At 43.5% G+C, this 24519-nt stretch overlaps 2 protein-coding genes across 2 annotated transcripts in view; one reads left to right on the top strand and one right to left on the bottom strand.

Moving 5' to 3' along the window:
* RWDD4 (RWD domain containing 4) overlaps positions 1-1435 on the bottom strand; it is a 76390-nt gene extending 74955 nt beyond the window's left edge. The window contains 1 exon segment of the mRNA XM_030191513.1: positions 1070-1435. Within this exon segment, the coding sequence (XP_030047373.1) occupies positions 1070-1093 (24 nt within the window). The 5' untranslated portion in view covers positions 1094-1435.
* Positions 1436-2069: 634 nt separating this feature from the next.
* Positions 2070-24519, top strand: part of TRAPPC11 (trafficking protein particle complex 11) — a 179683-nt gene continuing 157233 nt past the window's right edge. The window contains exons 1-2 of the mRNA XM_030191512.1: positions 2070-2326; positions 22625-22849. Of these exons, the coding sequence (XP_030047372.1) occupies positions 2303-2326; positions 22625-22849 (249 nt within the window). The 5' untranslated portion in view covers positions 2070-2302. The remainder of the gene's footprint in view (positions 2327-22624; positions 22850-24519) is intronic.

Below are 24519 nucleotides of genomic sequence, written 5' to 3'. Positions count from 1 at the left end.
CCACCCCCTCCCGCGAACCTGTTGATCCCCCCCACCCCGGAACGCCGAAAACTGCCGCCACCGTCGCCGCCGTTGTTGTGCTACCTTCCCTTCCCGTAGGTTGTTCAATCATCTTCTTAGAAAGTTTAACTCCGTGCGTCTGACGGCAGACGCACGGAGTTAAACTTTCTAAGAAGATGATTGAACAACCTACGGGCAGGGAAGGTAGCACAACAACGGCGGCGGCAGTTTTCAGCGTTCCGGCGGGGGGGGGGGGGGGGAAGACAGGTTCGCGGGAGGAGGTGGGTTTCGAGGGGGCCATAGCGCGGGGGGGGGGGGGTGACAGCTGATTCCGAGGCAGTAGGAGGAGTAGGGAAACACGCTGTGCGTGTTTCCCTACTCCTCCCCTTGCCTTGCAATCAGCTGTGTTGACGTCAGTGACGTCCTGCGTGTCTGCCTCGCAGACCACTTGCAGCCAGGGACCCACGGTCCCAAGCATGGAACGTTGGAGGTGAGAATTATTATATAGGATGGCATAGGTGCCAATGTCAAAATTATTGAGAATGCCAGGCACAATACAAATAACCCCTCCCTGGACAGAATGAAGGGGAGCTTTCTCTATATTGGGGGTACTCAAAAACCACTGGATCCACAGATTTGGCTCCTATGTCAGTTCGTAAAAGTCGATAGATAATTTAAAGGGATTGCCACATCAATGAAAGGTTTTCAAGTATGGGCACCGATATGGGAACTCTTACCACACAGAACAAGAGGTAGAAGATTGTGAAAAAGATCAAATTGTAGAACTGGTCACTCGGAAGAATCAACACGTGACCGGTTCATTGTATACCTGAATAGTTATGAATGTGGGAAGAGGAAGGAGAGGAGAAAACAAAAACTATAAAAGTAGTGGTTGAATGAACTGGTTTGACTTCTATAGGTTTCGCCTGCTGATTCATTGAGATGTTCAGCTAAACAGGATGTTTTTTTATGGTTGTGTAATTTTAAATACACTAATAATAGCACTCATAAAAGATAAGATTTCAAGTACAGCTAAATAGTTTATGAAAAGTCTTCCCCAGTAACTCACCTCCTGGTCTTCGTTTGCAGACATAGCTGTGCTCACTGCTCAGTACTATCAGCGCGGTTCCCGTATTGAACCAAAGGCGCCCCCCAACCCAGGGAGGGAGCCTTCCCCGCGGTCAGCCGACAGCAGCGCGTCCCTTACAACCAAAAAAAATAAAAACTCTTACCCGCACACTACACTACGCTACTCTACTGCGCACATGCCCACCCATGACCCGAAGCGCTACGGCACATAATCCTCCACAACGGAGTGCTTTGCGCCGTCATATTCAGGCGTCAGTCACGTAAAACTGGCGTGCGTGCGTCATCAATCATTAAGCGCCAAAGTCCCATCACACACACAGTTCCGTCGTTCTGATTGGCTCCCAAACTGTTCAGTTATTTTCTTTCGATAGGTCCGCTCAAGGAGGTTGTTTTCTTCCAAGGAGGTTTGATAGACAGGATACCAAGTGACGTGAAAAGTGGTCTGACTTTAGCGACCCTTTACCAGGAGAAAAGAAAATCTCTGCACGAATATAACACGTGCTAGGATGCCACTATAACTAGCCCCTCCAAAATGATTACTATTTATAACAAATGACTACTGTACTACCTATGAAAAGTTATTCCGTTATTATACTTTCTCTGTGTACATCCGTATGCTGCGCAAGCCAGTATGTTTGAAACTATAAGTGATATTAAATACAAATGCTACCAATAATAAAGAGAGACAACGTGGATGCAGCAGTTCATAGATCTGCTCGCTTTGTTTTGAGAGTACGGCGATGATGACGGCTGCGCGACTGCCTGAGGAAGGGAAAACTGAGATCAACCTAATTGGTGTCAACGTTTTGACGTCACTTGGTATCCTGTCTATTAAACCTCCTTGGAAGAAAACAACCTCTTGAGCGGACCAATCGAAAGAAAATAACTGAACAGTTTGGGAGCCAATCAGAACGACGGAACTGTGTGTGATGGGACTTTGGCGCTTAATGATTGACGCACGCACGCACGCCAGTTTTACGTGACTGACGCCTGAAGATGACGGCGCAAAGCACTCAGTTGTGTGTGGAGGATTCTGTGCCGTAGCACTTCGGGTCATGGGTGGGCATGTGCGTAGTAGAGTAGCGTAGTGTGCGGGTAAGAGTTTTTATTTTTTTTTTTGTTGTGAGGGACGCGCTACTGTCGGCTGACCGCGGGGAAGGTTCCCCTCCCTGGGTGGGCGGCGCGCTAATAGTACTGAGCAGTGAGCACAGCTATGTCTGCAAACGAAGACCAGGAGGTGAGTTACCGGGGAAGACTTTTCATAACCTATTTAGCAGTACTTGAAATCTTATCTTTTATGAGTGTTATTATTAGTGTGTTTACACAACCATAAGAAAACATGCTGTTTAGCTGAACATCTCAATGAATCAGCAGGCGAAACCTATAGTACTACTACTACTACTACTTAACATTTCTAGAGCGCTACCAGGGTTACGCAGCGCTGTACAATTTAACAAAGAGAGACAGTCCCTGCTCAAAGAGCTTACAATCTAATAGACAAGTGAACGGTCGGTCCGATAGGGGCAGTCAAATTGGGGCAGTCTGGATTCACTGAACGGTAAGGGTTAGGTGCCGATCGCAGCGTTGAAGAGGTGGGCTTTAAGCAAAGACTTGAAGACGGGCAGGGAGGGGGCTTGGCGTAAGGGTTCAGGAAGGTTGTTCCAAGTATAGGGTGAGGCGATGCAGAATGAGCAGAGCCTGGAGTTGGCGGTGGTGGAGAAGGGTACTGAGAGGAGGGATTTATCCTGTGAACGGAGGTTATGGGCGGGAACGTAAGGGGAGATGAGGGTAGAGAGGTAGTGAGGGGCAGCAGACTGAGTGCATTTGTAGGTAAGAAGGAGAAGCTTGAATTGAATGCGGTATCTGATCGGAAGCCAGTGAAGTGACCTGAGGAGAGGGGTGATATGAGTATATCGGTTCTGGCGGAATATGAGACGTGCAGCAGAGTTCTGAACAGACTGAAGGGGGGATAGATGGCTAAGTGGGAGGCCGGTGAGGAGTAAGTTGCAGTAGTCCAGGCGAGAGGTAATGAGAGCGTGGACGAGAGTTTAGGTGGTGTGTTCAGAGAGGAAAGGGTGAATTTTGCTGATGTTAAAGAGGAAGAAGCGACAGGTCTTGGCTATCTGCTGGATATGCGCAGAGAAGGAGAGAGAGGAGTCAAAGATGACTCCGAGGTTGCGGGCAGATGAGACGGGGAGGATGAGGGTGTTATCAACTGAGATAGAAAGTGGAGGAAGAGGAGAAGTGGGTTTTGGTGGAAAGACGATAAGCTCGGTCTTGGACATTTTCAGTTTCAGGTGGCGGTTGGACATCCAGGCAGCAATGTCGGATAAGCAGGCCGATACCTTTGCCTGGGTCTCCGCGGTGATGTCTGGTGTGGAGAGATACAGTTGGGTGTCATCAGCATAGAGATGATACTGGAAACCATGAGATGAGATCAGGGAGCCCAGGGAAGAGGTGTAGATTGAGAAGAGAAGGGGTCCAAGGACCGATCCCTGGGGAACACCAACAGATAGCGGGATGGGGGTGGAGGAAGATCCATGAGAGTGAGCTTTGAAGGTGCGGTGGGAGAGATAGGAGGAGAACCAGGAGAGGACAGAGCCCTGGAACCCAAATGAGGACAGTGTGGCAAGAAGTAAGTCATGATTGACAGTGTCAAAAGCGGCGGATAGATCCAGGAGGATGAGGATGGAGTAGTGGCCTCTGGATTCTATAGAAGTCAAACCAGTTCATTCAACCACTACTTTTATAGTTTTTGTTTTCTCCTCTCCTTCCTCGTCCCACATTCATAACTATTCAGGTATACAATGAACCGGTCACATGTTGATTCTTCCGAGTGACCAGTTCTACAATTTGACCTTTTCCACAATCTTCTACCTCTTGTTCTGTGTGGCTTGAGTTCCCATATCGGTGCCCATACTTGAAAACCTTTCATTGATGTGGCAATCCCTTTAAATTATCTACTTTTTCATATTTTACGAACTGACATAGGAGCCAAATCTGTGGATCCAGTGGTTTTTGAGTACCCCCAATATAGAGAAAGCTCCCCTTCATTCTGTCCAGGGAGGGGTTATTTGTATTGTGCCTGGCATTCTCAATAATTTTGACATGTTGGCACCTATGCCATCTAATATAATTCATTCCTCCACTGGGTAACAGAAGGGGGCTCACACGTTCTCTGTTTACTTAACCCCCCTGTTTACTTTTAACCCCCCAAGAGAGAGCCTTCCATAAAAGTAGTCGTTGTCCCTTTCTTAAATCCAGTGTAGGTCATCAGTTATAACCTAGATGCTGATCTAAAGCCTACTCAGATGTTTTGTTAATCTTACACAAAAACATAGCTCCAAAATACATGCCCCAAACTCACTTGTTCTTGTAAACACATTAATCTTTGGGAAAGGTGTATAATACAGTTGACTCATGGGCCGATGCACAAAGTGTACATCCCTGCTTGCAAGATTTGCTTTAGTCCGTTTGTTGCTGGTCTAAAGCAAATGTTATTTAGCGTCTAATACACAAAGGGGTTCTGCGTCCCTTTTACCATTTGCCACAGCAGCTTCCAGTAACCTTATGCAAATGTATTACAGCAAGCTTATCAGTATTAAAATGAGCATTCTGTGCAATGCACAGAGAGGAATGCCTACCTTTAACATGCTAGATTTTATGGCAGGTCAGGAGTTGTCGGAGGGGAGCCCTTCTCCATACTGGCAACTCTTGAGGCTGACCCCCTGTATATTTCCCTTCTCCCTTCAGCCTCTGTCTCCCGATCACTCCCCGGCCTGGTGCAGAGGGCTCTCCCCTCCTTCCAGCACTCTGCTGACCTTGTTTAGCTTCATCCACTTGAGCCCCGCCACCATGTTTACAAACTGGCTATGCAGTCCCCCCATCGCCACAGGTGAAAGAAAAGTCGGCTTATACTGATGTGTTAAAAGTGTTTGCTCTATACCTTGGTCACACATAATTTGCTTATGGTTGACTTGTGTCTTGGAAGTACCGTTTATCTTTGCACAACCTACACCACATCTTAACTGTTAAGTTGAATTCTGTCAGCAATCTTGTATCCTGTTTCTAATTGTGGCCGATCCAGGTCACAAGTAAAAGGTAGAGTTCCTAAAAGTAGTAAGATTATCTGATGCTTACCCCAAGGAATAAGTAGTTACTTTCCCCAGGTCCACCTTAATAGTAATTTATGGATCTTTCCTTCAGGAATGTATCCAACCCTTTTTTTTTTTTTTTAAGTGCAGCTTTTACACACATCCTCTGACAGTGGGTTCAAGATGAGTTGAGTGGATTTTTTTTTTTTGTACTGTTCGTTTTAAATGTATTACTGTTTAACTTCATGATTTGTTCCGTAGCCTTTGTGGTTTTTGAAAGCATAAACCAGTGGTTCCCAAACCTGGTCCTGGATACACCCCAGCCAGTTAGGTTTTCAGGATATCCACAATGAATATTTCTGAGAGAGATTTGCATGCAGATCTGTCTCATGAATATTCGTTGTGGGTATCCTGAAAACCTTACTGGCTTGGGATGCCTCTAGGGCCAGGTTTCGGAATCACTGACATAAGCAAATGATTTATATTTATCCATTTCACTCCATTCAGGAATTTGTAGACATCGGTCATATCGCCTCTCAGCTATTTTCTCTCCCAGCTGAAGAGCCCTAACCTTTTAAGCCTTTCCTTATACGAGCGTTGTTTTATCTACTTAATCATTTTGTTCACTCTTCTTTTTACCTTATCTAATAATAACTTTTTTTGTTTTTAAGATTTGGCACTGAGAATTGCACATAGTTCTTAAGATCACGACATGGAATGATACAGAGACATTGTGATATTCTTTTATTCTCTTTTCCTTTCTTAATAATTCTTAACATTTTATTTGCTTTTTTGACTGCATCAACATATTGAGCAGATTTCAAAGTATTGTCATGATAACATTTAAATGTCTCTCCTGGTGAGTAACTTCAAATGTGGATTCTAGGATTGTGTAGCTGTCATTTGGTTAATTCTTCCCAATGTGCATCACTTTGCACCTGTCCATATTAAATTTCATCTGATCTTTGGATGCCCAGTCTTCTAATCTCCCAAGTTCCTCCTTTTTCTCACAGTCTACATGGGATTTTTAAACACTGGATAATTTTTTGTCATCTGAAAATTGATCACTCATTCCTATTTCCAGGTGATTTATAAATATGCTAAGAGACAGAGAGATGTGCTATGCAGAGGGAAAGAGGTTAAATAGCCATTTCTTTCAATGGAGGAAGGTAAATTGTGGCATGCCTAGGTATCTATACTGGGACCGGTGCTATTTAACATATTTATAAATGATTTGGAAATGTTGAGTAAAGTGATTAAATTTACAGATGACACAAAACTATTCAAAGCTGTTAAATCACATGTGGACTGTGAGAAATTGCAGGAAGAGCTTAGGAAACTGGATGACTGGGCATCCAAATGACAGATGAAAAATGTAAAGTGGTGCACATTGGGAAGAATAATCTAAATAGTAGTTACTTAATGCTAGGTTCCATATTGGAAGTCGCCACCCAAGAAAAAGATCTAGCTATTATCGTGGACAATATGTTGTTCTGCTCAGTGTGTGGCAGTGACCTAAGAAGCAAACAGAATGTTAGGAATTATTAAGAAAGGGATAGAAAATAAGACAAAGAATATTACAATGCTTATATTACTCTATGGTGTCACCTCACCTTGAGTATTGTGTGCAATTCTGGTCACCATATCTCAAAAAAGATATTATTATTAGAAAGGGTACAAAGAAGGGCAACCAAAATAATTAAGGGGATGGAATACCTCATATGAGGAAGGACTTAAGAGGTTGGGACTTTTCAGCTTGGAAAAGAGACAGCTGAGGGAGGATATGATAGGTTTACAAAATCCTCAGTAGATTAGAACGTGTAAACATGAACCGATTGGTCTTTCAAAATGTACAAAGACTAAGAACATTCCATGAGGTTACATGATTCTACTTTTAAAAAGAATAGAAGAAAATACTTTTTCACTTGGTAAATAGTTAAACTATGGAACTCATTGCTGGAGGATGTGGTAACGACAGCATTTCTGGGCTTTAAACAAAGGTTTGGACAAGTTTCTGGAGGAAAAGTTAATAATCTGGGATTACAATAGACATAGGTTATCAATAGAAATCAAACAAAATAAAACATGGAAAAGAAAATAAGATACTTTTTTTATTGGACATAACTTAATACATTTCTTGATTAGCTTTCGAAGGTTGCCCTTCTTCCTCAGATCAGAAATAAGCAAATGTGCTAGCTGACAGTGTATATAAGTGAAAACATTCAAGCATTACTATGACAATCTGACAGGGTGAATCCTGAAAGGCAACTTTAAAACCATACAAGAACGTAAGACCTTTGAAGTCAGAATGATTGAATATTTTAACACCCAACAGAAAGGACTTAACAAGGATCTGGGGTTCCTAGCCCATTATAAACCATAAAGCTGTATGTCTCTGTTGATCACCCTCCCCTCACCTATCCACACCCATCCTGTTAGAATATCAATGATATGCTTTGATGTCCCCATACATACTTCCTACCCACACCCCCCTCCTCCCACCCTGTCAGACTGTCATAGTAATGCTTGAATGTTTTCACTTATATACACTGTCAGCTAGCACATTTGCTTATTTCCGATCTGAGGAAGAAGGGCAACCTTCGAAAGCTAATCAAGAAATGTATTAAGTTATGTCCAATAAAAAAGGTATCATCTTATTTTCTTTTCCATGTTTTATTTTGTTTGATTTCTATTGATAACCTTAAGAGTGGACTAACACGGCTACCACACTCCTCTACTTAATAGACATAGGGAAAGCCACTTCTTCTCCATGGGACCAGTAGCATGGAACCTTGCCACTCCTTGGGATTCTTCCAGATAGTTGTGACCTGGATTGGCCACTGTAGGAAGCAGGATACATAGGTTTGACTTGGCATGGCTATTCTTATTTTCTTATTCCGTATTCTGTATAATACATCCACCCTTATGTTACGTTATCGAAGTTTTGTATTTTGCTGTATCCTCTTCCAAGTTCAAAACAATTTAAATCCAAGATGCTGGTTATTTCTGGGACAGTACGTCATATAGTAGAATAATGTATCAATCTTCAGACTGATCCTAAATATTTTTTTAAAAGATAAGTTGTTAATTCTCTTTGAAAGAAACATAATTTGATGAAATGTATTCAAACAAAACAGAAAAAAATCTTAGGGGCCCTTTTATTAGGCATGCTGGAAAGTGTCCAACACTTCAATTAGTGCGTGCATTTGCCACACATTTTGGCCACTTTCTAGCATGGCTGAAAATGGCTGTGGTCAGTATTATTTATTTTTATTTTTTAATGGCCATGCACTAACATTTCCATTGGTGCCTGGCCATTACCGCCAGGAGTCCTTACTGCCACCTATTTAGGAGGCAGTAAGGGCTCCTGCGCTACTCTTGTGTTAATTGGATAGCATGTGATAATGTGCCCGCGCTACCCAATTAGCGCCTACTCAGCCCCCCAGACATGCCTCCTGCAGCAAAAAAAAAATATATATATATACATATATTCATTGCATTTGTACCCCACATTTTCCCACCTCTTTGCAGGCTCAATGTGGCTTACATAGTACCGTGAGGTGTTAGCCACCTCCGGTAATGAGACAAATACAGAGTGATGTTGTTACAGAACATTAGAGAATTAAGAGAAGAAGAGTGATATATTGTTCATTGCAGGTTATGGCTTCGTTGTGTTGCTGAGTTCAGTTCAATATCTCTATATATAAAAGGCACCACCAACGTTCTAAATGAAGCCTCCAGCCGGAAGTGTGAAGGTTTCCCCATGAGTGTCTGCCCCGCCCTCGCTCTCTCTGTAACACAAACAGTGAAGGAAAACACAGCAAAGCGCGAAATCAAATCGCTCTCTCTGTAACAGTGAAGGACTCAGAGGGGGGAGGGGAGAGAGAGCAGAAGCCCTCACTATCTCTGTAACACAAACACAGCACAGCAGGAAACTTAACACTGAAGGACTCGACTCCGAGGGGGGAGGGGACAGAGAGGACAGACAGCACAGGGAAAGGGAGAGAGGGCAGAGGGCAGGGACTCCCACATGCACACAGAAGAAAACCTTGCTAGCCCCCATTTCATTTGCATCAGAAACGGGGCTTTTTTACTAGTATATATATATATATATTTTTAGTTCAGAAGTAACACACGCTTTGTCTCGCAGTAGTACCCTTTTACCGTGTGGTAGGCCCATGTTAGGCCTACTATGCCTTAGTAAAAGAGCCCCTTAATGTACTTGGTGAATGATTCAATTCATTCGCAGCTATATAACTAAAGGATTCTTCAAAGTCTGACTTCCTCACAAGAGACAAAATGAATAAGCAGACTACCATGGGAGTGTAATAATCTATTATAACACTAATAATTGAGCAAGGAGCCTTTATAGGCTGGAGCAAGCCCGCTCAGTATTTTATGTTTCAACATTTTTTATTGATAATAAACACATATTATCACAACCATAATCAGGGGTACACAAAATGTTGCCCCAAATACTTCCAATCTTACAAAATAGTGATAACATCCATCATCAAACTTTTGAACATTTTCTCCCCACCTCCCTCCCAGCCACCCCATGTACCTCCCAATCGAGCCCCGCTCAGTATTTTAAAAACAAAAACGTTTAGAACGAGTTTGAGGTTTAACAGGAAGACAAAGTGAAGTACGTAAAGTTGGGGAAGCCCTGTCATATTTCTTTGCTTTATTAATTTTGCCGCTATAGTCTAGTTAGACCAATGGTCCATCTAACTCAGTATCCTGCTTCCAACAGTGTCCAATCCAGGTCACAAGGTCATGGCAGAAACCCAGTTAGTAGCAATATTCCATTCTACCAATCCTGGGGCAAGTAGTGGCTATTCCCATGTCCATCTCAATAAGACTATGGACTTTTCTCCAGGAACTTGTCCAAATGTTTTTTTAAACCCACATACACTAACAGCCGTTACTACATCCTCTGGCAACAAGTTCCAGAACTTAACTATTCCTTGAGTGAAAAAATATTTCCTCCTATTTGTTTTTAAAGTATTTCCATGTAATTTCATTGAGCGTCCCCTGGTCCTGGTACTTTTTGAAAGGGCTCCTAAATAACCATAATACGCACTATTCTGATCTGATGGCTTCTTTCTGTGACTGACGTCCAAAACAAAATAGTGCTGTGGCTTAAAAATGCTTTTGTCTTTCCATTCAGGGAACCCTCATCTTTTTGAGTTTCTAGAACTTGAAATGATTTTACCAGAAATGATTCCGCATTTGATTTTCAAAAAAAGTAATGCTGCTTAATTGTTTAAATCACAGAGTTCCTCGTGCCTAACTAAAAAAACTCAAAATTGCTCATTCTGCCGCAGTCTCTTCTTCCTATCCCCTCCTCATTGAGGTAATTGAATATGGTCAATCACAAAATACCGTAGATCTTCAAATTGATGTCCCATATCAATGCAATGTTGAACTGTCAGTGTTTGTTTATTTTTAAAACATCTACAGTGTTTTATTAATTGTAATCTTAAACTTCCTTGATATCTGACCAATATAACAATTAAAAAAGAAGATATTAAATAATCAGTTTAAAATATTCACTAGTTCATAGTAAAAGCAGAATTTAATAATGAAATAAAAGAACTAGATACAACCAAATTCAGGATTGGCTTTGGCACTGAAGGATGACTCAGGCAAAATATCTCAGGGGCCTTTTTACTAAGCTGTGGTAAGCACTACTGCGTGCTTACTGCAGGTTAAAATGTACTTTAAAATGCACTACCGCAGGGTCCGCTCAGATGTCCTGTGGTAGTTTTTGCATGTGTGTGCGCTATCTACGTGATAAAAATATATATATATATTTTTTTGCACTGGGGGTGTGTTTGGGGGCAGAGATATCGTTTAGTGTGTGTGCATTTCCACATGCTAACTGATTATCTCAAAAAAGATATAGTAGAATTGGAAAAGGTACAGCGAAGGGCGACGAAAATGATAGTGGGGATGGGACGACTTTCCTACGAAGAGAGGCTGAGAAGGCTAGGGCTTTTCAGCTTGGAGAAGAGACGGCTGAGGGGAGATATGATAGAAGTGTATAAAATAATGAGTGGAATGGATCGGGTGGATGTGAAGCGACTGTTCACGCTATCCAAAAATACTAGGACTAGAGGGCATGAGTTGAAGCTACAGTGTGGTAAATTTAAAACGAATCGGAGAAAATTTTTCTTCACCCAACGTGTAATTAGACTCTGGAATTCGTTGCCGGAGAACGTGGTACGGGCGGTTAGCTTGACGGAGTTTAAAAAGGGGTTAGATAGATTCCTAAAGGACAAGTCCATAGACCGCTATTAAATGGACTTGGGAAAAATTCCGCATTTTAGGTATAACTTGTCTGGAATGTTTTTACGTTTGGGGAGCGTGCCAGGTGCCCTTGACCTGGATTGGCCACTGTCGGTGACAGGATGCTGGGCTAGATGGACCTTTGGTCTTTCCCAGTATGGCACTACTTATGTACTTATTAGTGCAAGATTAGTACGTAAGCCCTTAGCACCTACAAAATAAGTGTCATTAAGTGCTCATGTGGTAATGACCATTCGCTAATGGGAAAACTAGTGCGTGGCCATTATTGCAGAAATAGGAAATTCAGTCATTTCCCACCAGCGCTAAAAGTAGCCTTAGCGCATGGGAAGGACCTGCGCTGGGGATAGCGCAGATCACTTTTAGCGCTGCTTTGTGAAAGGGCATCTTATTTTTTTTTTCTATATTTAGAATCAACCTATGAGGTCAGGCTCAATTTAGGACCAAATCAAAATATTGAAGGCCCTGATTACTAAGCCGTGCTATAAGCGTCTTAGTGTTTTTAACATGCATTAACTATGTACGTGCGTTAACCGTGCACACGCTAACTGTTGGTGCCTTAAAAATACTAATCACCTTAGTAAACAGGACCCTGATTCATCAACCCACTAAGTTGCTTCTCTTCCTTCTCTGAAACAGGGATTGATAACAGAATATTATCTGTGTAAGAATAGTACATCACAACCAACTCCTGCGAGCCCTTTCCAAAGGCAGCCATATTGATGTTGAATAATATGGTGGGGAGCCCTATGGAACCTCACAATCGGTTGCCTGTAAATGGGACTTAACCTCTTTCCTGATCACTCTACAAGTTCTGCTCAGAAATGATTGAAACTATTTTAAAATATTTCCTGTTATCCTCAATTCACTTAACAGAAGTAACATATTGTAAGTGACGTCAGATAAAGACTTGTACGGTCCATCCAGTCTGCCCAACAAGATAAACTCATTTTACTTGATATGCAATACTTTATATGTATACCCGAGTTTGATTTGTCCTTGCCATTCTCAGGGGACAGACCGTATAAGTCTGCGCAGCACTCTTCTTGTACTAAAAGTTCTGAAGCTAACGTCGAAGTCCCTTAAAATTTACACACAAGCCCATCCCTATCCAGTCATGATCAGGGCATAGACTGTAGAAGTCTGCCCAGCACCGGTTTTGCTTCTCAATTACCAGCGTCGCCACCCAATCTCTGCTAAGATTCCATGGATCCATTCTTCTAAACAGGATTCCTTTATATTTATCCCACGCATGTTTGAATTCCGTTACCGCTTTCATCTCCACCACCTCCCGTGGGAGGTACTGCATGATCTACTACATTGAAGGCAATTGACAGATCTAATAGCATCAATTAATCTTCCTATACTCCCAAGCATCCTTCTGGCTTTGGCTGTCACCCTTTCTACCTGTTTACCTACCTTAAGATCATCAGAAACGATTACCCCCAAGTCTCATTCTTCTTTCGAGTACTTCTTAGGAGAAGTACTTCTGTGCTCAATCCTTTCTGACGATTTTAAGTTAACCAAACAGAATGTGCAACAGCCAAAGCCAGAAGGATGCTTGGGTACATAGGGAGAGGAGTGACCAGCAGGAAAAGAGAGGTGATAATGCTCATATACAAGACTGGCGAGGTCCCATTGTGTGAAGTTCTGGAGACCGCACCTTCAAAAAGATATAACCAAGATGGAGTCAGTTCATAGGGTGGCTACTAAAAAGGTTAGTGAAATGGTCAGCGTCTTCATCATAAAGCATATAGAGAGACACATATATCTCAATATATATACTTTGGAAGAAAGATGAGAAAGAGTAGCTCTTTAAACATCTCTGCTGCATAAATGCACAGGAGGCAGGTCTCTTTCAACTGAAAGAAAGCTTGGGAACAAGAGAACAAGATGAAGTTTGAAGGGAGAAAGATCTAAGGAAATACTTTACAGAAAGGGTGGTGGATGCGTAGAACAACCTCCTGATGGACGTAGTGGAGACAGACTATATGAATTCAAGAAAGCATGGGACGGGCTTGTGGGATCTCTTATGGAGAGGAAGAGATAGTGGATAATATGGATGGGCAGACTGGATAAACCAAAGGAAGGGGCATTTTTGATATGTCTAAATCCGATTTTAGACATTTTGCAAAAAGCTTCCAAAAATCCAGTAGCGAACATGGCCATTTTCAAACCAGAAAAATGTCCACTTGCTAGATGTTTTTGTGCTGAGTGTCTGTCTTTTAGGACCATAAAAAAAAAAGTCCAAGGGAAAAATGTACAAAAATAAGCCATTGGGCTTGTATGGGCGACCAGCATTCTTGGTAGACTGGCAACACAGACATCCCAGCAGAGCAGTGGGGCACCCTAGGGGGCATTGCAGTAGACTTCACAGAAAAGGTCCTAGGTACACATTTCACCGTTACCCCCTTGAAAAGTTTAACTTCCTATTATGGTAAAGGCCAAAATCATAATCTATATAATACTGCCAGATATTTGTGCAGGAGTCATAGAGCCAATAATAACCAGGACCAAATAACCTGCATTTTTCTTTCAATAGATAGTATTTTGAATAATTAGATATACATCTGTTAGTGATCTAACGGTTTTTGAGGGCTCCTTGTCCCATATGGAGTCGGGACTTGCTTTCTTGGCTGACTCCCTGTATGATTTGGTACTAGCCTAGGCCAAACAGGTGGTGCTGGCGTTGTCTTCCTGCTGTTTGTTGTGGTGTCATTGGGCTGCGGACATGGTGTCTAAGCAGCATCTTGCGTGTCTGCCCTTTCTTTTTGGGGAAGATCTCGAGAAGATTGTTAAAGACTTGGGTAACTCTAAGACTCAGCAGCTTCCGGAGGATAAACCCAAGACCTTGTCGAGGATGGGTTTTGCCAGACCCTGCTTTTTTTTTTTTGTTACATTTGTACCCCGCACTTTTTCCCACTCATGGCAGGCTCAATGCGGCAGGCAATGGAGGGTTAAGTGACTTGCCCAGAGTCACAAGGAGCTGCCTGTGCCGGGAATCGAACTCAGTTCCCCAGGACCAAAGTCCACCACCCTAACCACTAGGCCACTGGTACTGGCCAGGAAGGCTCACTGGTACGGGCCAGGAAGGTTGTCGAGATCTTTCCAGCATCCTCATTTTCAACAGTGCTGCCCCTTTCATGGGGACAAGCACCCCTCCGGGGCTGCAGCACATCAGGGAGCGGGAGGCCGCCCAACCCAATGATGGGACACCGGTCTGCTCTTCAGTTCCCGATTATAGGTGGTCGGCTGACTCGCTTTTACGAAGAGTGGACCAAAGCCACTTCCAGCCAGTGGGTCTTGGATAATGTTTGAGAAGGATACAAGCTGGAATTCGCGCTCCAATGCACAAATGTTTTCTGGAGTCTCGGTGTGCCACGGTCTCCAAATGTGCGGTGATCTCTGCCACGTTGTGGTTGCGTCTGCACCTGGGGGCTTTGGTGCCAGTGCCCCCTCCCAAGGTTCAGGGTCACTATTCAATTTTACTTTGTCGTCCCTCGGAAAGGTGGCTCCTTCCGATCCATTCTTGATCTTCGGAAGGTAAATCGATGTCTTTCTGTGCGACATGTCCGCATGGAGACACTCATATCTGTGGTGGCGGTGGTGCAACTGAGGGAGTTTCTTACTACCCTGGATCTCAAGGAAGCCTTCTTGCATATCCCAGTTTGGCTGCTTCCTCCAGGAACTTGTCCAAACCTTTTTTAAACCCAGGTACACTAACCGTCATAAGAACATAAGAGGAGCACCATGCTCTTCTTTTAGGTAGAAAGCGTTATTGTCTTAATAATTTTTCTCTTGTCTTTTCAAATGATGCTCAAGGGCGATTATTTCTCCAATAAAGTCTTATTAATACCACCTAGTGATCTGCTCTTTTGTTTGCTTCCACGTTGGATTTTGCGGATCATCTGCCTTCTTGTTTTCTTGGACCAAAAAGCCAGTAGTGCACATGGCAATTTTCAAACTAGAAAAAGTCCAACTTTTTGTTTCACAAGCTGCCGTTTGCTAGATGTTTTTATACTCAGTGTGTCTATTTTTTTGGACCATTTCTGAAAGAAAAAAAAATAGTCCAAGGGAAAAATGCACAAAAACAAGCCATTGGTTGTATTGTGAGAGAGGGGCATCATTCTTAGTAGACTAACCACATAGATATCCCAGCAGAGCAGTGGGGCACTCTAGGAGACACTGTAGTGGACTTTAAATAAAAGGTCCCAGGTACACATCTCATTGTTACTCCTTTATATTGTATGATAATCACTCCACTCCAAAATCCACCAAAAACCCGCTATACAAACTGTACACCATGGACTTGGAGCAGGAGAGTCGCGGGACCACTGATTGGGTTATGGCCCTGTTACATTCTTTGGCCTGGATGATCAATCTGTCGAAGAGCTATCTCTTGCCGACTTAGTACCTGGGGGGTTCTCTTCAACATGGTCCAGGGCCGTGTTTTTCTGTCGGATGGCAGGAGGCTTAAACTTCAGACTCAGGTGCGCAACCTCTTGCACTTGTCGAGCCAGCAGGCCTGGGACTACGTTCAGGTGCTTAGCTTGATGGCAGCCACTTTGGAGGTGGTGCCATGGTCAAGGGCCCACATGTGTCTTCTGCAACACTCTCTGCTGAGCAGGTGGTCGCCATTATCCCAGGCATATCGGTGGCATCTTCCATGGCTGCCCTGAGCGCAGCAAGCATGAGCTTGTGGCTTCATGAGCCCTCCTTGCAGAAGGGGATGCCCTTGGCAGCTGCACAATGGATGGTGATGATCATGGATGCCAGCCTGTTGGGTTGGGGTGACCATTGTCTTTATCTTCAGGCCTAGGGGCAATGGACGACACAGGAGGCAGCCTGGCTGATCAACTGCCTGGAGCTGCGGGCTGTGGTTTATGCTCTGAGAGCCTTTCAGGACTCGTCGTTGGGCAAGGCGGTCCAGGTCCTCTTGGACAACACCACAGCAGTGGCTTACATCAATCGACAAGGTGGCACCCAGAGTTGAGGGTTGGCCGCCTCGGCTTGTCAGCTCATAGAATGGGCCAAGCGCCACGTGCTTTGTCTGTCTGCAGCTCACATCACAAGTCATGCCAACCAGTGAGTGGATTTTTTTTACTCATCACATCTTGGATGTGGCGGAATGGGAGCTGTCCACGGAAGCGTTTCATCAGGTCTGTCTGAAATGGGGGACACCGGAGGTGGATCTCATGGCGTCCCGGGGGAACGCCAACATAAGAATTGCCATACTGGGAAAGGCCAAAGATCCATCAAGCCCAGCATCCAGTTTCCAACAGTGGCCAATCCAGGTCACAAATACCTGGCAAGATCCCAAAAAAGTACAAAACATTTTATATTGCTTATCCCAGAAATAGTGGATTTTCCCCAAGTCCATTTAATAATGGTCTATGGACTTTTCCTTTAGGAAGCCGTCCAAATCTTTTTTTTTAAATTCCGCTAAGCTAACCACCTTTACCACATTCTCTGGCAACAAATTCCAGAGTTTAATTACACGTAAAGAAAATCTTTCTCCGAATCGTTTTAAATTTACTACATTGTAGCTTCATCGCATGCCCCCTAGTCCTAGTATTTTTGGAAAGTGTAAACAGACGCTTCACATCTACCTGTTCAACTCCACTCATTATTTTATAGACCTCTATCTTATCTCCCCTCAGCCGCCTTTTCTCCAATCTGAAGAACCCTAGCCGCTTTAGCCTTTCCTCATAGGGAAGTCGTCCCATCCCCTTTATCATTTTTGTCACCCTTCTCTGCACCTTTTCTAATTCCACTATAACTTTTTTGAGATGCGGCAACCAGAATTGAACACAATATTCAAGGTGCGGTCACACCATGGAGCGATACAAAGGCATTATAACATCCTCATTTTTGTTTTCCATTCCTTTCCTAATAATACCTAACATTCTATTTGCTTTCTTAGCCACAGCAGCACACTGAGCAGAAGGTTTCAACGTATCATCGACGACAACACCTAGATCCCTTTCTTGGTCTGTGACTCCTAACGTGGAACCTTGCATGATGTATCTATAATTCGGGTTCCTCTTTCCCACATGCATCACTTTGCACTTGCTCACATTAAATGTCATCTGCCATTTAGACGCCCAGTCTTCCAGTCTCGTAAGGTCCTCTTGTAATTTTTCACAATCCTCGTGCAATTTAACGACTTTGAATAACTTTGTGTCATCAGCAAATTTAATTACCTCACTAGTTACTCCCATCTCTAGGTCATTTATAAATATGTTAAAAAGTAGCGGTCCCAGCACAGACCCCTGGGGAACCCCACTAATTACCCTTCTCCATTGAGAATACTGACCATTTAACCCTACTCTCTGTTTTCTCTCTCTTAACCAATTTTTAATCCACGCACCCACCTTCTTCAGTTGACTACAGAAGTTTGGGTCCGCAGGATTAGACACTCTGCTGCAGACCTGGCTGGAGAGAGTTCTGCTGTATGTCTTCCCTCCTGTGCCGCTCATCGGTTGAGTGCTTCACAGGATTCTGCACCAATGGGGTCGCTCCATTCTGGTGGCTCTGGACTGGCCTCAGCACCTATGATATTCAGATCTCGTGCGTCTGCTGCTGGAACCTCCCTTCCGACTCCCGGTGAGCCGCAGCCTCCTGCACCAGGGCCCGATTCAGATGGAGGATCCCTCCTGCTTTGGTCTTACGGCCTGATTCTTGAGAGGTCACGTTTTGAGGAAGAAGGGTTATTCAGACACAGTAATAGCTACCTTACTTCGGGCTTGTAAGCTGTCTACATCGACCGCATATGCTCGAGTATGACGGGCCTTTAAGGGGTGGTGTGTATCTCGCTCTTGGTCACCTCTGCAGGCCTCTGTTCCTCGTCTGTTGGCTTTTTTGAAGGACTGTTTACAGAAAGACCTGGCCTATAATTCTCTTCAAGTACAGGTGGCTACTTTGGCTTGTTATCAGAGGGTGGTGTCGGGCTCTTTTCTGGCTTCGCATCCGAATGTGGTGCGTATTTTGAGAGGGGGTTCTGCACTGTTGCCCACCTCTTTGCTGGGTCTGCCTGCCCTGGATCCTCCTTTTGGCTCGCCGGCTCTGCAGAAGGTGCCTTTTGAGCCGTTGCGCAGGGCTTCTGACAAGGATCTCACCCTCAAAGCTGTGTTTTTGGTGGCCATTACGTCAACACATAGAATCTCAGAGATTCAGGCCCTTTAGTGCTGTGATCCTTTTCTGCGGTTTTCTGAGTCAGATGTGGCTTTGCATACGGTTCCATCATTTCTGGCTAAGGTGGTCTAAGTTTTTCATCTCAACCAGCCTCTCTCTCTTCCTTCCTTTTGAGAGGCGGATTATCCTTCAGAATTTGTGGACCTGCATCTCCTGGATGTTCGGCAGGTTCTACGTTATTATTTTTCGTGTCTCTAATGAGTTCCGTTGCTCAGATCATCTTTTTGTTCTGCTGGCTGGGCCTCGCCAGGGGAATGTGTCGTCTAAGGCAACTATTTCCAGGTGGCTTAGGGAGGCCATTGCCTCTGCCTACATTCTTTACAGCCGTGTCCTGCCAGAAGCTCTGAGGGCCCATTTCACGAGGATGCAAGCGACTTTGTGGTCAGAGAGAGGAATTCTGTCCCTCGGTGAAATCTGTTGGGCGGCTTCTTGGGCCTCGCTGCACACCTTTTCACAGCATTATAGAACTAGCTGTTAAGCCCATAAAAATGGGCGAGTATTGCAGCCCTCCTCTCTCCCCTGACCTCACCCCGTCCACCGATCCTCCCCCCCATATCCAGCAACCCTCCTCTTTCCCTTGGCCTCCCCCCTCCCCCCATGTCCAGCAACCCTCCTCTCTGCCCTGCTCTCACCCCATGTCCAGCAACCATGCCCTCTCCCCCCTGCCCTCCCCCGATGTCCAGCTACCCTCCTCGCAGCCGCTCCCTCCCCCCTCCGTGCCGGGCCCCCTGCGCTGACCTGACAGCGCCTCTCACCCCCGTGTGAAAGCGCTACAGGCAGCAGCAGATTGCTCTGCTGCTGCCTGCAGCTCTTCCACACGGAGGTGAGAGGCCAGAGTGGCGGCGGGGATGGGGGGGAGGGTGGAGGTTGGTTTGCGCGATGTTCATTTCCAGGTGGCGGCGTCCGACAGTCCGACTCCGTTTCCCTCTCTGTTCTGACGTCATGACGTCTTGACGCGAGGGCGGGGCAGAGGGAAGTCTGTACTGCGCATTTGCAGGTGAGTCGGTCACTTGCCGTTTATATGTTTGATTGACGTGGCCACTAGGTTGGATGCTTCTTTTAGTGTGACAGTTTTATCTAGGGGAGTGACGGCTTCCCACCCCTTTTAGGGATTGCTTTGGTACATCCCACCAGTTCCTGGATTCATCTGCTGCAGAGGCTAAGGAAGGTAAAATTATGCCTTACCTACTGATAATTTTCTTTCCTTTAGTCGCAGTAGATGAATCCAGAATCCCTCCTGTTTGCTGTATAGTTTTCTCTGTTATCTCTCTTAGTTTTCAAAAACAATTTTATAATAAGAAGAGAAGCAGTCCAAACTCAGACTACACCTTGGTCTTCAGACAGGATTGTTCTGTTTTCCTCGGTGAGGAAGGTTTCGGGCATTTTTTTGCTTATATGATCCTGCGTTATGAGGAGACATATACTGAATGAAGGAGGAGCTAACCTTCTGGTATCACTGCCTTCAATTCATTATCTCTATCTCTACTTGCTGGTAGATGGACATGACCCACTAGTTCCTGGATTCGTCTGCTGCGACTAAAGGAAAGAAAATTATCAGCAGGTAAGGCATAATTGTACCTTGCATAAGAACATAAGAATAGCCATACTGGGGTCAGACCAGTGGTCCATCTAGCCCAGTATACTGCTTCCGATAGTGGCCAATCCAGGTCACAAGTACCTGGAAGAAACTCAAATAGTAGCAACATTCCATGCTACCAATCCCGGGCCAAGCAGCAACTTCCTCCATGTCTTATCTGAATAACAGACTATGGACTTTTCCTCCAGGAACTTGTCCAAACCTTTTTTAAACTCAGTTACACAAACCAGAGCTTACGTATTCTTTGAAAAAATATTTCCATGTAATTTAATTGAGTATCTTCTTGTCTTGTAAACATCAGTTCACTTTTACACATTTTACACCATACAGGCTTTTGTAGACCTCAATCATATCCCACCACATCTCCTTTCCAAGCTGAAGAACCTAACCTCTTTAGCCTGTCCTCAGATGAGAGGAGTTCCATCCCCTTTATTATTTTGGTTGCTCTTCTTTGAACCTTTTCTAGTTCCGCCGTATTGAACGCAATACTCAAGGTGAGGTCCCTCCATGGAGTGACACAGAGGCATTATAATATTCTTGGTTTTATTTACCATCCCTTTCTTTTTTGGCCGCCGCCATACACTGGGCAGAAGATTTCAGCATGTTGTCTACAATGACACCTATATCTTTTTCTTGGGTGCTTACTCCTAAGGTGGACCCTAGCATCAGGTAACTATGATTTGAATTATTCTTCCCAATGTACATCACTTTGCTTTTGCCCACTTTAAATTTCATCTGCCATTGGATGCCCAGTCTTCCAGTTTCTGTAATTTTTCACAGTCCACATGTGTTTTGACAGCTTTGAATAGTTTTGTGTCATCTGCAAATTAAATCACTTCACTTGTCATTCTGATTTCCAGATCATTTATAAATATGTTAAATAGCACCAGTCCCAATACAGATCCCTGCGGCATTCCTCTATTCACCCTCCTCTATTGAGAAAAATGTCCATTTAACCCTACCCTCTATCCAATAACTAATTAATAATCCACAGAAGAACATTGCCTCCTATCCTATGACTTTTCCTCAGAATGAGCTCCATTTACTACAACCCTCTTGTTGCCTTCCACTCAACCAGTCAGTCATTTAAGGGCCCATACCGAGGGCACTCAGTTTTTTTTTTTAATTAGTTGTTTATGTGGAACCATGTCAAAGGCTTTGCTAAAATCTAAATACATCATATCTAGCACTCTCCCACCATCCAACTCACTCGTCACCTAGTCAAAGAAATTAATCAGATTTGTCTGATAAGATCTGCCTCTACTGAAACCATGTTGCCTCATGTTTTGTAATCCATTGAATTCCAAAAACTTTACTATTCTGTGTTTTAAAATTTTCCATGAATTTACTTATCACAGAAGTCAGACTTACTGGTCTGTAGTTCCCAATCTTTTCCTTAACTTCTACTTTTGTGGAGAGGAACTAAATTTACTGTTTTCCAGTCCTCCGGGATCATTCCCGACTCTAGAGAAGCATTTCAAAGGTCAGCTAGCGGAGCCGCTAGAACGTTCCTAAATTCTTTCAGTACCCTTGGATGTGTGTCATCCAACCCCATTGCTTTGTCCACCTTAGTGCGTCCCAACACGAGTCTTTCCTGCATACTAAGCCCATTTTTAGTGCAGCTATAAAAGAGGAATTTTTCTATTTTTTGAGTATGTGGAGATATGCTGATGTTAGCATTAGCGCATAGCCATTAAAAAAAAATTAACACAGGAGCACTTACCACCTCCTGTTTAGGAAGCACTAAGGGCTCGTTATGGCAGTAATGTCAGTTGACCAGCTGAATAGAATTTCCACGCCCATTCTCTATCCTTGATCTGCCCCCCCCCCCCCCCACCACCACCACCACACAAAATTGAAAAAAAAAAAGATGGCAAAAAACTAGCGCAGCACACACAACATGCTAAAATGTTCTCCTTTAGTTTTGGCATTTTTCCTGCATTAAGGGCTTCTTTTACAAAGCCTTGCTACCGATTCTCAGTGTGGCAAATGAGAGGATGCCCATTCAATTCCTATGGGCTTCCTCTCATTTGCTGTTCGGAAATCGCTAGCTCAGCTTTGTAAAAGAAGAAGCCCTAAGTGCGCGTTAGTGCTTAATGCGGCTTGCTACAAGGGCCCCCTAATGAGGTGGGAATAAATGAAAGCATCGCAGCAATGACTAACTTTTGTGTGGTTCTTTTGTAAAAAGTATATATACAGCTTTAAATGAGAGAACTGTATTTTATAAAACACAGTAGGTTTATTTTTGTAAAAAGTATATATACAGTATTTTATAAAACACAGGTTTATTTTTGTAAAATGCTGTATGAATATTCACTTCTAGCACATATTTGTTTTTCAGAGTTGCTGTAAGGATTTGAAGATGAGTCCCATGCGGTGGGATTTTCCTGTGGAATTATGCTGCCGACCCATGGCCTTTGTCACCCTCACTGGTTTGGATGTAACTTTCAATGCTATCCATCGTGCAATATGGGATGCATTTTGTGTCAACCGAAGAGCTGACAGAGTGCCTATTTCTTTCAAAGTGCTTCCTGGGGATCATGAGTATCCTAAATGTAGATCAAAGGTAAAAGATTTGGATATACACTTTTTTTGTAGAATTCATCAAGAAATTGACAACTATTTTAGGACTCTGTTTATTGAAGGAGACATAAGTATCGGGTTATGCAATATGCTTTCTATGTGCAATAGATTTCATTATCCCTGAATTCTAGCCACACTGCGCAAAATTAAATTTGGTGATGTCTTCCTTTAGGCAGCCTTTGTAACTGTTACTATTTTGAGAGAGGCATGTGATTTCTGTTTTGATTTGGGGTTTTTTTTTTTCTCAGTCTTGACATGTTAAAAAATCCATCCTGACAAATGTTGTTTGAATGGAGATTTTTGTGCATATTGGTGGTCCAGAGCATGTTTATGTGGATCAAGATTTGGTATCTGAAGCCCTAAATTCAATTCCAATCAAAAACAAATTAGATGGCTATACAATCTTCTTTCATTTACCAGAACATAAACTGTATAGAATAGTTTAATGCTTTTAATATCTTTGGGGCCCTTTTACTAAGCTGTGTTAGGTTATTTTTCTTGTGTTAGGAACATATTAGCACCTAACACAGGATACCCTAAAGCTTTCTGCATTATTTTTGCCATCTGAATACATAAGTGCGCAGTGTGTGTGTGTGTGTATATATATATATATAAGATCGACAACGTGGACGCAGAAGCTCACAGGAAAAGAAATCCAGCCTTCCTGATTTCTTCCATAACTATCTGTAGAAAAAGTATGATGTTTTTGCAATTGAATGGGCTTACAGCATCCATGGAAGCTGCCGTCTAGGTAGAACAGACAACTTCCTGCACCTTTTTTACAAGATAGTGACAGAACTAGGACTAAGCACATAACAACGAACCCACTCCGGAAAATCTTACGAGAAACACGAACCGATCGAGAGACTCCACTGTCAGCCCATAGCCACTGGAACCCAATTCGAGGGACTCCACCGCCGCCCAACGACATCCGCTCAAGCCCAGATACTGCTAGGAAACCAAGGCAGAACAACAATCGCGTCTTACCGACAAAACTGACGTGATAAATTTGAAATAGGATTTGCCACTGACACCCGTTTCTGCAAGTTGCGAAAACATGAATTTGTGGCCCTGCTGTGAGACATTTAGCAGCATCCTCGTGACCAACCGACACGATCCTGAATTGGAACTACCATCGCAGACACGGACATTCAGTTACAAAGAGTACACAGATCCCACTACGCTGAAACATCAGTAAGCGAAATGCTGACCACCGTAGGGGGGGCTCAGTGTGTCAATAGCTTGGTTCAGATAAGTGTGAAAACTTTTTAAAATATTAATACTGCCTGATGTTCACACAAAATTGTTTTAACATATGCTTAATATTGATACTGCTTGATGTTTACACAAAAACGTTTAACATATGCTTGATGTTCACACAAACTGCTTAACATTTGCTTATATATGCTTACACATGCCTAATATTGATACTGCTTGTTGTTTACACAAATCGCTTAACATATGATTATATATGCTTAGTCATGCTTAATGTTGATATTGCTTGATGTTCACATAAAATCGCTTAACATATGCTCATTTACGCTTAGATATGCTTATACTTGTTACTGCTTGAGGGTCACACAAAATTTCATTCACCAACACCACAAGGCATTATCAACCATCACCATATGTAGCCAACGTGAATACCAACAA

This window comes from Microcaecilia unicolor, chromosome 2, assembly GCF_901765095.1.
Source record: "Microcaecilia unicolor chromosome 2, aMicUni1.1, whole genome shotgun sequence".
NCBI lineage: Eukaryota > Metazoa > Chordata > Amphibia > Gymnophiona > Siphonopidae > Microcaecilia > Microcaecilia unicolor.
Note: the sequence above shows the minus strand (reverse complement) of the source record. Positions and strands in the feature narration are given on the sequence as shown.